Here is a 15,663-nt window from a genome sequence, read left to right as displayed (position 1 = left end):
AAAATGACAATAATTCGACATTTAACATTTTGTTAGAAGTTATTTGTATTACAAGGGAGGAAAATGTATTTTTTCACTTTTACTTTCCATAGTGTAATATACATTGTATATAATTCTTATAGGAGAAAATCAGCCGCCAATAGATGGTACTAAAACATCAATGTTTTCCCCATTTGAATAGTTTACAGTTGATGCGTCAGATGTCTCTTTTCCTTCCTAATTTTGGCGCGTAGCTTAGACGACGGCGCGGCGACTTTTTGGCGGAATTATGTGACAACTTAAAAGTTTTATTTAATCTGTCACCTAAGGTTTTGTAGGAGTATTTTTTTGTTTAAAATAATAATGCCAAAAGTTGAAATCTCTATTTTAGAAAGTAATGCATCAAAATAGAACCTCCCACATAGTTTTTGTAAAGAGGTATGAAGCAAAAATGCTTGTAAACACTCATATTTACATTGACTTGTCAAATTGACTAAAATGGAAAACTGATATTGTCAAAATATGTTTTCCCGATTTGGATAGTTTTTTGCCTGCCACCAGAGGTCAGCTACTTTGCTGAATGTCTCCTATAGCAAGAAAAATTTAAAAAAATAACAGTTTTTCTTGATATTTTAGTTTCGTCAAATCTAGCAGCATGTTTTCCTGTTTTGATGGAGGAGGTACAATTTTTACCTCCCTTAGAGGTTACAAATATTATTTTTAATGTAATTTTGACTGATGAGGAACGCCACTTTCTTTTTTGAAATTAGGGTGGAAAAACTTATTTTCTATTAGGGTCGTAGGAAAAATATATTGCTTCTTTTTGGGTTTTTAAGTTAGCAATTATTTTTATAAAAGTATTAAACACCTGGTTTTTGTTCAATTTATACTTACATTAAAAATGTAGAAACAGAAAAAAGTTTTGTTTTTTTATTTTCTGTTAAAAAAAACTGCAATACTAATAATAAGTNCAATACTAATAATAAGTCACAATGATTATTTGTATAATTTTTTTAAATTCAGTGAATCTATAGTTAGGTGGGTTATTTTTTTGAAAATATCTTCGAACATGAATAATTATAAAAATTCCGTGGAAGCATACCTAGTTTTTATCAAAGTGGGGCTTTTTTATATGAATAACAAAGGGTATATAAAATTTGAGGTCAAATCCACAGGTTTAATCGAAATTGAATTTACATGAAGGTGGCGAAGCATTTTCTAGCTCTTCGTCTCATCATCAATGCCAAATTTTTTTGTCACATTTGTTGTCAAATTCGAATTAAAAAAAAAATGAAACTATTGAAATATTTAAAAAACAAACTTTTATATCGAAGTAGAATAATATATTAAAGTAGAATAAAACATGATTTTAATACAAAAAGGGAATTAACAGTCGACTGTTTCTTCATGTAAATTCAATTTCGATTAAAGTTGTAACATTGACCTCGAATTTTCTAATAATAATATAATTAATAATCATATGTTAATAATAATAAAAAAATGTGAAAAATATACTTAATTTACTGAAAATGTTTTAACAAAAAAAAACCGTTGAGTTTTTTTGTATTCTAAGTTTGCAATTGCACTTTGTATTTTGGAGTAGTTTTTACAGAGGTATTAGGAATATAATTGTATAATCTTATAACACAGACACTATTGCTTTTTCAAAAAACATTAGATACTTATTTTTTAAACTTATCATAAGATCCTAAAAAAAAGTTTAATGAAAGTTTTTAGTGTAATTTTTGATTTTGACGTTTTAATTGTGAACTTTTTTGTTCTGCATTGAAAAATAACAATTTGAACGAAGTTTGATTTTTTTTAATTTCTAAATCAAGGAATTAATAACAATTTTTTCAGTTGAATATTTATTTCAGTTAAACTGCTTATGCTTTGTTTATCTTTTTTATTATTAAAAAAAATACTTTTTATAATAATCATTAACAAATGTACTAAAGAAAAAATGGATTCTAATTATAAAGGGTGTTCCATTTTTGTTCTTACAAAAAGATAAACCTACAAACATGTATCAGAAAATACTAATTCCCCCGAAAAGGGATTTTTTCAATATTTCAGAAACCGTTTTAGATAACATTATAAAATTTGGTACAGTTAACAATGTTTATAACCTAAATGAATTCAAAGATCAAATCTCGAAATTTTTAATCAGAGGCGTCCTAAAATTGGGGGGCTTACGGTAAAAAGTACCCGAACTATTGTGGCTTTTTCGAGACATATTTGTAGGAAACTTTCTTAAACTCTCGTTTACATTTGTATAGGTAAAAAATGTTTCTTTAAATTTATCGAGTGGCTTTTTAAATACCTACTTACTACTTTTCACTCAGTAAAATGTGGCACTTGAATATTTAAGATTTTTGAGTTCACATTAATAGAAAACTCAAAAAATGTAATCGAAAACAATAGTGTTTGAAAAATTATAAACTTAACTCATTAATTAAGAAACAAATTTTTATTGAAATTATGGTAAATTTTGCTAAAAGAATACGGAAAAAATCCATTCATGTTCTAAATTAAAGTTATAAGGAAAAAGTGGGATAAGATAACAACAAGAAAATTATCGAAATCTAATCTATTTAGTTTTTGTGGTAAAATCGCTTCTCTTACTCTAAAATATTGTTTAGAACAATGCTGAAGACATATTGAAAACATAATTATCATTTTACTTAAAAAAAAGTAAAGAACCACCGAGAAGAAGAAGAAATATTATATGAAAAATTTGATAAAATTATTATGCCCTAGTGATCAAAATTTCAATTTTGTACCGAATTTATTCAAGCTCATAGTTTTTTTACAAAATAAGACCAGATTTATAAAAATTCAATTGATCGGTCTAGACGACTCGAAATAAATTTTTATGAAAGTAATTATTGAAAACCTAGTTTGTTTCAAACGAGTCGAGAAAGATTTATAAGGGGTTAATCAAACAGTGGGTCCAGTGGGTGTGTTTGGGACATCGATCAATCATACATTAACTCTTTACAAACTCATAAATAATTCATAGACACATTACTCAAAATAGATAACTCAATTAAAACCCCGAAAAACGTTGCAAAATCCTTAAGTACTTCTCCACGTAACCTATAATTAAGCATGATTGAGGAGAGGGTTGGAACCCTCGAAAGTGTTTTTCCCCCTCCTGACCAATGTGTTAAGTCATTTCGGTGCCGATAAATAAATGACAGGACGTATCATTATCAAAAATGTTAAAATATTAATAAGCGAACGTTCAACAGGTTGATATTATCGTATCATTGTTGCAAATCGAGTCAAGTGCAATATTCTGATAGGTCGTGGCTTTAATTACAGTGATCGGAGTACCGCCATTTAAAGCCTTTTAAGTAATTGATAGCTTTCAGATTGGACAATTCAGGGGTCCAAGTTGGGCGGGACGACGGCATCGAACTTGATCCGAAAATTGCGCGAGCCAATTTTTTTTTCACCGAAATAGGGGGAAAAGCGAATCAGCGAACTTTACCTAAGTTAATTGCAGGGTGTGCGGAATAAGGGAAATTAATTAAGATTTTTTTATACACGGAATTTTCATATTTTTGATGGCGGTAGAACTCAGAATGAATAATTGGAGAGGCAAGCCCTTGGAAAGGAATTTATATTATAAGGTTCATAGATCAAAATTTTGAAATGTTTAGGAAGTAGTTAAAATGGAATAATTCTTGGCCTGGTTGTAATAACTAGTATTAAATGATCATTTTTTTAAATTTCGTTGATACACTTGAAACACGTCTGGTCAAAATTCTTTCTTTAATCTATTTGTAGCAATCACTGAAAAATTTTAGAATTTTCAAGTAGCTATTATTACATATTTTGCTTAACTCGACTTTAGCGCGAAAGCCCTCAAGATAGACTTCTACAATTCGTGTCATTTCAAGTTTTGACAGGAGATGCCTTTGAGAGAAGTTATTAAATGGGAACAGGGCTCTCGAAATATTCTCAAGAAAAATAATTAGCGGAATTAAAACAATAAAAGTTGAAAATTGTGTGTGTCTATAACCAGAGGTAGGTATGCAATTACCTGAATTTATTTTTATATGAATTATTCTAAAGTTGATATGAGGTCAGTTTTGGAATTATTTTCACTGAGAAAGCCTCAAGACATGAGTTTTTAGAATTGTGTGATTTCGAGTTTTGTTAGTTTTTCCAAAAATAAAAGATATTTTGTGACACGTAGTTTCTTTCTACATTTTACATTGCTGGGATGTTGAAATTAATTTCAGTAAAGACGAAACTTTACAAATATTTCAAGTCAAATGAAAAACATAAATATTTTTGAAATGGCTATACCTAATATAATAAGTGCCTTACCAATTAACACAAATACTGCTTATTAATCACTTAAATTTCATTAGAGTTAAAATAATTTCAAAACCATCTTTGTTTTAATAGCTATTTTGTATTTGTATCTAATTTGTATTTATGTACTTTTTCTTTTTTATTGACAAACGTTAAGTTACTGTAAAACAAATAATCTCTTGAAATTTGTTTACTTAAGGGAAAATAGTTAAGTCAATTGCAGTAAATTATAAATTACAGATTATTCTTGGAGAAATATTAAAGTAAATTACAATAAAAAATATTATAGCCACAATAAAAATTTAAAAAAAATTGTAATTATTTCGAGAAAAATGCAATTTTTTACACAATTTCTTCATTTTTAGGAATGCTTTTTCAATTTTTATTCGTGTTCCTCGTACATATTTTATTTTTTTATCTATAATCCCAGAAGCTAAGTGTATAGCCTAAGTTATTACAACTTTGTGACATTGTATTATGCTTTTATGAAAAAATAATTTCAGAAAAGTAGATAAAATTTTAAATTCCTAATTAAGGTAATTAAATTAAGTAAATTTATTTAATTTTAATAAATAATTAAATCTTAAAAGCAAAGAAAATGACAAAGTCCATATGAAGTACAAAGCATATTAGTGTTTCAATTGAATAAATTCTTGACTTTGAATTTGTTTGATAATTTTCCTACTACCATATACGAAACTAGATCATAACGCACAATTACATATGCGCGAAAATTGGCAATATCGTACGAGGTCAAAAACCTGTGCGATTTGTTTTCGCACTATGTTTTAGAAATCTAACGGACAATTCACACTCAAATGTATTTTTTCATTTAACGTATTTTTTTTGTATCCATTATAAAAAATAAATCGTTATTCAACGTATTTTTGTATCCATTATAAAAAATAAATCGTTATGAAAAAAAAATATGTTCCTAAGAAAAAAATATTTATGGTCGTAGGAAAAATAGTGTACAAAACTTGCAGGAAAGTGTCTAACGCACTCGTGGTATTGCCTGCACTCGGCTAAAGCCTCGTGCGCAACTTTCCCGCTTGTGCGTTATTTATCACTTTCCGTGCTCGTTATGTAATATACTATTTCTGGGTTACAAAAAACCTTGCTTTATCAAACTCAAATAAATCCGAAATCTTAAAACAAAATTCAAATAAATTACAATTTTAAAACCTGAAATCTCAAATACATAAATCTAATAAAATAATCATTACAAAGGAGCCTGAAGACCTTGAATTCAAGTAAAATAAAAAAAAAACAGTATTAAAAAAATCGATATACAGGCTGTACCACGAGTAATAATGGGCCTGAAATTGTTTTTATCATACAATATCGACGTTATTTTTGAAATGTAATGTTGGTTGCCTCAGAAAATTTTCAGGTTCGCACCCTAAGCATTTTTTCAATAAATATTGGAAAAAAAAGGCTGTAACCGAATAACCTTTCTAACACTAAGATTTTGAACTCAATCAAATCAATTACAATTTTAAGATAGTCTGAGAAATATATAATTTTTTAATTTTTTCTCTTATAACACAAATCATTGAATTTTTAGAAAATTACAAAAACTTTTTTGCGACAACCATTAGCGAAAAAAGCATAAATTTGCCAGATTTGCTCGATTTTTTTCCAGTAATTCACAATAATCGATTTTTAACAAACTTGTACGAAAAGGAAATGACAAAAAGCAAATGATTTTGCTGCGTGCTGTTAATCTGGTTTATTATTAGAAATTGTAACGGGATTTCAGTAACCGTCTGAATGATTATGTGATGCTGATGACTTTATGTCTTATATCGACAAAAAGCTCATAAAAGAAAACAAATAATTCCGCCCTCTTTGCTCAATCATTACCGACCAGAATTTGTAATTTCCGACGATCTAAGTCATGGTTTTGGAGTACTTGAGACGATTTCCTCGTGCATTAGCAAATACCTGTCCAAAAATAATTCAACTCGGTGTCAATAACCACCAGTACACTATGTGGAAAAAAGTGCAGACTGTAAATACATCTGGCAAGGATTCAGTCAACTTCGTCCTAATAAATCGCATTTTAACAACGATCTAATTCGGTTTCTCGTTAGAAATGATCGGTGTTAATCCGCTTTTTGTCTGTTGTGTGGGCGACGGAGATGCTGTTTAAAGTCGCTAACTATCAGGTAAGTAGCGCTAAGCATATGATTAGAGTTGTCAACGAGCGTCTGCTTTGTGGTAAGTCCTTCCGCCGACTAAACGATGTCCGGCGGTCTCTTGGGTGGCTCATAAACCGTGGTCACTCTCCTCTTGATTAGGATTAGACATGTCATTACACAGGTAATTTGTTAATTCGGCTCGTTCTAATAACAACTTGCAATTATTTAGCTTTGTGATGCTGCCGCACGTCGCCAAACCATAAATCAAGAGGAAATCGACAGAGCGAAAAGCTTGTTTGTTTTTCGAAATGTCGCCGACGGTAGGCTCGAATACAAAGAAAAATGAAAAGGTTGAGACGGTCTTTGCGAAAATGTCGCTGTATTGTGACCACATCGCAATAATTCATAACAAAATGAACACAATTTTTTAATAGACTATATTTGACAACAAAATTAATAAAAAAGTTAGGTTTTGTTCACTGGTGGTAAGGAAATTAAATTCGTCGCTACACATTAGTGTTACCAAATGAATGCTTAAATTTTTGTAAAAATTGTACACTTCTTGTTCAAAAATTTTATAAAACAGTAAAAAAATACTCCACACAGAATTTAGTCTGTTTGACCTCTAAAAAACTCTAAAAAATATAAAAGGATAAATAAACTATCAAGTTTTTTAGGATTTTTTTTGTGGAAAAAATATGAATGAAGTTTTCCTCTGAAAACGTTTTTTAATATTACTGTAATAGTGAAGAAAAAGTTATAACCGAGGAGCCGTTAACTTGAAATAAATATCTACAACTAATTCCAATTCTAAAAAAGTTCCACGGAAATTCCAGTAATTCCAAACACTTTCACCAAAATACCAGTAATTTAAAAAAAATTCCAGTAATTCCAATAATCTATTGTAATTCCAATTTTTTCCGATCAATTCCTATAATTCCAAATTAATTCCTGTAATTCCAACTTAATTTCCGTGATTCCAAAATAATTCCTGTAGTTCTAAATTAAATAGTTCTAAGAAATTCAACTTAATTTTGAAAAGAAATTATACAAGTGTCTTTGAAGTTCAGCGCTTGCGCAACGCGCTCAAGTACAACTGCGTCATCGATATGGTACTTTTTAACTAATTCTGATAATTCCAAAAAAATTCCAGTCATTCAAAAAAGAATTCCAGCAATTCTAAAAAGAATTCCAGAAATTGACATATAATTCCAGTAATTCGCAAGTAATTTCAAACAATCCAAAAATATTTTCAATAATTCTAAATACTTCCAAATAATTCCAAGCAATTTCCGATTGAATTCCAAAAATTTGTCCAACTAATTACAGAGTGAACGGCCCCTAGGTTATAACTCTTTTAGTAACCGAAATAATAAATATTTAAAATTGCTTAGGTTTAACCAAAATTTAGTTAAAAACCAAATAAAATATTTACAAAAATATTAAGGTTTATTTACGCTATTCTAAAATAATAAAATAAGTGTTTTAATATACAGTGTAGTAGTGTTTAAAAGATGTACAGTGTGTTTCAGAATTCGCGCCTCAGGGATGCCAAGTAGATAACATGGAAAAATAGTTATTTATTATACAAGACGGTAAAGAGATTGTTTATCTACGAGGAAAAAAGTTAAGTTTACGAGTGACGAAGTCACGAAAACAATTTTTATCGTCGTGTATAATACAACATTTTTTTCTATAGCAGGACTTAAAGTTTAAGAGAAAAAATAGAATTTCAAAAAAAATTACAATTTTTTGCATTTCTCAGTATGAAACGTCAGATTATTTTTAACAAATTTAAAGCAAGTTTAAGCCTTGTTGAGTCTAATTCGAAGAATAAAATGTTGTATTCAACTCGTTTTGGTGTAAATCGGACGCTTTATTCCACTTCGTGGATGATAAAATTTGTAAATTTAAATGAATAAAATAAGTTAAAACATTTTACCTACCCTTGCTGTTAAAGTGTTACTTTATCTACCTTTGCGGTTAAAGTGCTACTTTATCTTATCAACAGTTTAACATCTGCTATAGAAAAAACGTTTAAAAAATTCTATCTATTCAAAAAAAATTGACTTTTGACCTTTTATATATTTTTAAAGCTACTGATGATCCTATATATGTTTTTTTATAATCATTCTTTCTTGTTTCCTCCTCTAATAGCTTGTAGCAAAAAATCTTGGAAAATTATTTTTCCAGGGTCAAAGTGCAAAATTTACACTCCTATAATTTTAAAATTTTTTATAAAAAAAATTAAAAAAAAATATGTTCTTGGTTTCTTATCGTACTTGGGATTTTTTGGAACACCTGTGTGTAATATGAAAAAAAATGAACTTTTTACCAGTGTTTGTTTCGTCTTCGAAAAAGTGAGTTTTTACCTTTTTTACCTTCTCCTTTATTTCTATTTTCTGATTTTTTATTGTATCAGACAATTGTCGATTATTATCATTAAATTTGAATCCAGACGGATATTGTTAAAATACTTGCGGTCTAACATTTGCGTGACAGCAAACAATAGCCGCTTCGTCTTTTTCCATCGATTTTCTACCCCCAACTCTTATTCTTTTCTTCCACCTAATGCCACATAACAAGCTTCCAAAGACCGGATATTGGTAAAATTGAAAAAACTTACTTTACTTATTACCAAAAACAGCATCAATCATCTCGTTTACCTGCGCGAAGAGCTTATTAAAAATTACGCCGAAGCTCACACACAAATTGGTTTCAACCCCCTTGAAAGAGTAAACAAAAAAATCTAGTTGACAGTAAACAACCCTCGATCATATCCCAGTTGACAATAAAACCACTCAAAGCGCCCTAATTGATTTTCAAAGTGATCGAAAGGGTTGGTCATAATCAGACGTGATTTATTTTGGGGTGGTTTTAATTTTGGGATTTAAAGTGTGATAAATCGCACCGTTTTTTTTACACTGGCCGCGTTATTTATTAAGGGTAGGCATGACGGGGATAAAAAGCTCGGACTTCGTTAGTCGGAATGAAAATAAAAGACGAGACGATGGACCGGAAGAGGGATGTAATAACAACCCTTTATAAGCCATATGCGGCATACAAAAACTGATAAACAGCAATTAATTTTTTCTCGATGCTTCATTTGAATATGCGTTTTTTCCAAATTTGAAAATTTCTCTTTCGGCTATTCGTAGCGCTTTTTAATTTTAAATTTAAATATGCGATTCCAACAATGCCCTGTTTATTAATTAACTTTTAAATGGCATATAATAAGCTCAGTGTCCCCAACAGAAGCGACATTCTCACGAAATTCACCAACTTTTTTCCATTTTAAATATCGATAATGACAGAGGTCGGTGCATTTCGACGTGAAAAAATCGAAAATTACCATACTTTCACAAGGAATAAGCAGTAATTGAATGTTGGCGACCGTATTTTATTACTGTAGGCTAGCTAATTTGTCATGATGCAGATCTAGATTTAATTATGTGGTTTCCTAACGCCCATTTAATTTTTTCGGTTCGTCGTTAGGTGGACCACCGTTGGGTCACTTTTCGAACCATTAGCGATGGAGTTGTTTGTTTTGCAAAGGTATTTGTTACACCCTTCGCGATCCCACCTACGCTTTACAATTACCTAACCTAATGGTAGAAAGAGGCGACAGAGTGCAACGAGACGTTACTAATAGATGTTGAGTTGGACACGCGCTTCGCCCGCGACACCTGTTCAAGAACAAACGGAAAATGACTACATGCGGTTTTAAATAATTATGTTATAGTTCATTTGGCAACAAACCAACAACTAAAGCATCCAAAATTTAGAAAAAATAACGGAAATACAACAAAAATAAAAATAATAAAATGCGTAGATAATTTTAAAAGATTTTAGAAACACTTTTACATTACCCATATTGTTTCTTTAGACTACATTTTTGTGTTTATTCCTTTTTGGTAGAAAAAAATTGCTTACCTATACTTTTTTCATAAAAAGTTACATGGATTCAAGTCTAGGATTGAGCAGGCCTCTAATCCCTATCCATTCATCACGAAAATAATTTAGGCGTATTTTAAAAATTTGACACTGACTACTGATGTTTACATTTTTGTGATCGGAAATTTTTGATAAAAACATAGTAGACAGACTTCTAACAGAAGCTGTATGCAACGAAAGTGCTATTTACATAAAATGTTTACGCTGAAAGTGTTCAAGATGTAATACACAATACATTTTTATAAATACCTTGAGAATTCAAATCATAATTATTAAAAATTGGATTTACAATTTTTATAATTTTTAATTTGCTTTATCAAATTTGTTTGTTTCTGACGTTCATATTTTTCGTAAGGGTCTACAATTTATGAGAGTAGCCCTGTATTACAGTCATGTTATTTTTTTTTAATCTCAATGATGAGTTATTGTTGTTAAAATCGTATAAAAAATAAAAAATACAGCGTCAAAGGTTTTTCGACAATCATTCCGTCAGGAAATCAGGAAAATAAGAAAAAAAGTAAGCTCTAGACTAGATATCTATCTGATATTATGAATACTCTTAAAAGTACAGTTTTACGAATATATCCGGATAAAAACAAAACTAAGTGAAAGAGTGCTCATGTCATTAGTTATTTGATTTTTTCGCATACAATTTTTTTCCAATGCCTAACTCATAATTTTTATTGCCATTAATTCTTTGTCGTAAAGAAATCTGTTGTGTACCAAAACATAAATAAATTTGAATTTGGATAAAATTTTATTAGACAAATAGATAGTTTTCATGAAAAAACAAGCAGCAGTAATGTGACAGTCGATAATCCAAAAATTTTTGTTTTACTTTTTCCATTGACGAGTGATGAATAAAGTAAAAACTAACATTATTTAAAATTGCTATGCTCATAATTTTGCGAAATCTAATGTTTGGAAGTCGAGAAATTTGTAATTACATCCCGTGGTCAGGAAGTAATTTATGTAGGTTTAGCAATGATACAAGCCATCAAATGTCAAAAGCACAATTTGTTAATAGCAACTACGTCATTGCATCAATTTTTTTGATAAATAGGTATATTATTACATATTTAAACAAAATCTGATTGTAAATAAAACTGCTTAGAAATTTCAGTGCTTATTTCACTGCACTCTTCAGGTTTATCTAAGCTCGGGGCTGCGCCTCACGGTCAGATAATCTGAGCCTTCGGCCTAATGTGATACCGGGTGCGCCAGAACTCGCGCCCCAGGGAAAAATGCATGTAGGGTAAGATACTAGGAACATGGAAAAAATTCTAGTTTAAAAATTTCGAAGTTATGAGAGTTTAAATTTTGCACTTTGACTCTATTTCTGTTAGAAAAATAATTTTCCAAAGTTTTTGTGCTAAAGGCTATTAGAACAGGAAACAAGGATACTGTATCCTACATTATAACTCTGTTTAATGTTATTTGTGGACATTATTGTCAAAATTTTGGTATCTTCACTAAATAATTGTAAAAAACATACACAAGATCATCAGTATCATTAAATAGACTTAAAAAATTGTCAAAAGTTGTGTTTTTTAAACATTTTTTCCATGTTTGTGATATTTTATCTTACTTGATTTTTTTTTCTGTCACTTCATCCTTAAGTGTGAATAAAATTTCGTTTTACTTTATTCTCTAGTGGATAAAGCAAATTTACAATTCTCGATAGATCTCAATTACATTTTTTTTAAATACATGCTCCTCGTTACTAAGAACGTTAAATTAGGTAATGGAAGAAATATACTCGTACTAAACATTCTTATTCTTATTTTAACCACTTTATTGTTATTTATTATTTTAAAAGTCGACAGGTTTTTTTAAATTTTTGTATTCAAAATTTACACATTTGATCTTTATTACAACAATGTAATATAACGTAATAAATATTGAAATTTTAATTTGATCGATTTATTAGATTTGCTAATTGTTAAAATTACAGAGAAGTAAAAAGTAAAGCCGTGAAATTATTTTAGATTGGATTTAATATACAGAATGTTGCAGGAGTTTGAAACCAACATTACATTTCAAATATACGGCCTCCGAGTAAAAACTTTGGCAAAAATGCAAATACGATCGCTATGTTTAATTAATTAAAACCAAATATGTATTTGAATATCTAAGTTATCTTCGAAATGTAATGTTGCTTGCTTCAAGAATATTTGGGGCTCATTAAAACTTGTGGGTCAACCGGTAATAACAATTATTTAATGTAATAGTATTTAATAATACTAAGTGCTTATTTTGATTGTAGATACGCATGTTTAATATTGGAGAGTAAAAATATGCAGTGTATGCTAATTTATTTACAAAACTAAGTTGAATTTCTGAATTCTAATATTATAATATGAAACAAAATAGAACTAAGAAACTGAGGACATTTACGATAACAACAGAGGAAACAAAAATTGGGTTCTTGCGAAAATGTTATTACAGTTAGTTGAATTCTGTAATGGCTATTGGAATTTCCTTTGACCCACTTATTAGCTATTGCTCTCCGATTTTTTCTCCTTCGGAAGCATAAAGACAGATTAAAGTCCCATTACATCGTCCTCGAATCCGATTCGTTGTAATAACGGATTGCCAAAACCATAATAAGTGTATTTCGAATGACCCAATTAGAGTGGGGTGAATTCGGGGGTGGCTACGCCTGCCAACTGTGTTTCCCCTCTTTTCCCGGTAGCGCGTGCCGTGCAGGTGGCTCGGACTAGACAGCCCCATGCGTCATGTGGGGACCTTCGAAACTCTTCTGGAAGCCCTCGCCCAATCAGCGTATTCACGGTCTTTTTCAAATTTAAAACGGAAACTGTTTTATTATTATGCGACGAAAAAAAGCAGACTTTTTCGCCCAAGGAAGAAAAATGATTTTCCCTTCATTGGTAGACTATTAAGGAAATATCAATTACACAAGTGGTCCCTCTTTAGGCGACACGCGCGTCGTCACGCGTCTCCAGAGGCGTAACAATGCCGTATTTATTACCACACGTATTAAAACAGTGGATGTGCACGTGCCCTCACTGCATTCAAAAACATGTCGAACATTTATGAATCAATTTTAAAACTATACAAGGGCTTGTGACCATCATCATATTGAAAAGTATCTGCTATGCGAATATTTGAGTTTTGTGATTGTTTGCTTTATATAACAAAAGAACCAGCGCTCGTTCGCTTTTATTCAGCGAGTGTTTGCTTATTGCATATACGGATTTCAATTGATCCAATTAATGGGGTATTTACATGATATGGGGGTGGAGGAAATTAGGCGGCGTGGAAAAATCGTTACATTTTGGTAATTTTACATCGGATTAATTATTATGTATCGAGTTTTTAAATAACTTTTTAAACAATAAATATTTCCCTGGTCACTACCAAAACGTCACCAAAAAGAATTCTGAGGCACAATATTTAAACAAGAAACTAGAAGCTTCGGATAAAATCAGTTGCTAGCAAAAAGTCATTGTATTTAGTCATTTTCCAAATCGAAAAATTCACGATTCTTTTGACTTTAATTCTAGTTACTTACTTTCTAAATTCTTGTAAAATGTTTTTAAAATGTTTTTTTTTTTAGAAATTGTTATTGGAGTGAAATCCAACAACTTTTTAAATTTATATTATACCGAGTGACTGAAAATGATAGTGATTTTTGTCATTAGGTTGGCTGTCAAATTACTTACGTTTCTGGGGGCAATTATTAACATTAGTTTCAGATAGACTCCCACTAACATAGCAATAATTCAATGTTGCGAATAGATTTATTTCTTTGTGACAATCACAATTTATATTAAATGGCTCTTACAATTCTAAAATTAAGTTGGCAACTCTGAACAATATAATGAGATATGTTAAGTGTGATGTCTTCTATTTCTATTTTAAGAGTATTTATTTTAAAAATTTAATTTTAAAATTACAGGCAACTTTGATAAGAAATTTATTTGAAGGCATGCATGCTTAGGGTGTTTCAGACCTTGCGCCCCAGAGAAAAATCCCAAGTAAGATACCAGGAACATGGAAAAATGTTTAAAAAATTGTATCTGTTAAAAAAAATTCACATTTGATATTTTTTTATGAATGTTTAATGTTACTGATGACCAGGTGAATAAAAAGTAGAGCACCAAACGTTTTTTGTTTAAATTATTTATTTTTTGGAAAAAGTAATTGACGAATGATAAAGTGCATACTGTAAAAATATGTTGTTTTATCAAGAATATTTTTTTTATTTTCTTTTGTTTTTGAGTTCTACAATTTTTTTAATTTTTTAAATGGCAAGATCAAGATGTAACTGTCTACTTTATATTTAAATTAATTTTAAATATTTTTACATAAATTGCAATTTTGAAACTCAAAAACAATGCAAAATTTCGTTCTCAAAATACAAAAGTACAAAAATGTTACCAATAAAAGCTACAAATAACATTAAACAGAGGTGAGAGAGGATACAGTTTCTTTGTTTTCTCTTCTAATAGCCTGTAGCAAAAAAAACTTGGAAAATTATTTTTCCAACAGAAATAAATAGAGTCAAAGTTCAAAATTTAAACTCTCATAACATCGAAATTTTTACAGATAGATTTTTTTTTAAGATTTTTGTTGTTATCTAGGGCACCGCCCGATGATACAGTGTCAGGGAGGTGCGCGTCTTTCCGCACACTCTGTATTACTTTAATTTATATTAATTATTATTTTCAGGAGGCAAATGATTTAAAAAAAGCCACAAATAATGTTAAACAGAGTTATAATTTAGGATGCGGCCTTATTTTCTCTTCTGCTTTGCCTGCAGCAAAAAAAACATGGAAATGTATTTTCCAACAGAAATAAATAATCAAAGAGCAAAATTTAAACTCTCATAATTTCTAAATTTTTATAGATAGAATTTTTTTAACATTCTTTCCATGTAAGTACTTGATATCTTACCTCACATGGAATTTTTTTTTCTGGGGCGCGAGTTCTGAAACATCCTGTATGTAGTCATAAAATTATTTACATTATTTAAATAACTGCAAGTTTTTGTTTATTTAATTCAAAGCGACTGATAAATTTAGTAGTCATTAAATAAATATGAAAACATGGATTTTCACAGTATTACATACGCAAACAAGTTTTATTCTTCGAAAAACTACAAAATCTAAATAAAAATTTTATGTGTTCCTCAAACTCTTATTCATGCTTTTGACAAACTGTTTAATTACTTGAGGAAATTTTATCTAAAAATGAGTACTATCACAAAGTATTAGATACTAAAAATATTTGA

General features: G+C 29.7%; 1 protein-coding gene across 2 annotated transcripts in view; it reads left to right on the top strand.

Moving 5' to 3' along the window:
* Positions 1-15,663, top strand: part of LOC123010295 (adult-specific cuticular protein ACP-20-like) — a 61,057-nt gene that overhangs the window by 12,916 nt on the left and 32,478 nt on the right. Inside the window, exon 1 of one of the 2 annotated variants that reach the window (XM_044407066.1) lies at positions 6,438-6,479. The exons of the other annotated variant lie outside the window; for it this stretch is intronic. Coding sequence (XP_044263001.1) covers positions 6,453-6,479 — 27 coding nt within the window. The 5' untranslated portion in view covers positions 6,438-6,452. Of the gene's footprint in view, positions 1-6,437; positions 6,480-15,663 lie in introns of those variants that run through there. 2 annotated transcript variants of the gene reach the window in all.

The sequence above is a fragment of the Tribolium madens genome, unplaced genomic scaffold (assembly GCF_015345945.1).
Source record: "Tribolium madens isolate multiple individuals breed KSU strain unplaced genomic scaffold, Tmad_KSU_1.1 Scaffold_7;HRSCAF=85;Tcas5.2_LG10, whole genome shotgun sequence".
NCBI classification, from domain to species: Eukaryota; Metazoa; Arthropoda; class Insecta; order Coleoptera; family Tenebrionidae; genus Tribolium; species Tribolium madens.
The sequence above is the reverse complement of the archived record's forward strand: the minus strand, read 5'-3'. Positions and strand labels throughout refer to the sequence as shown.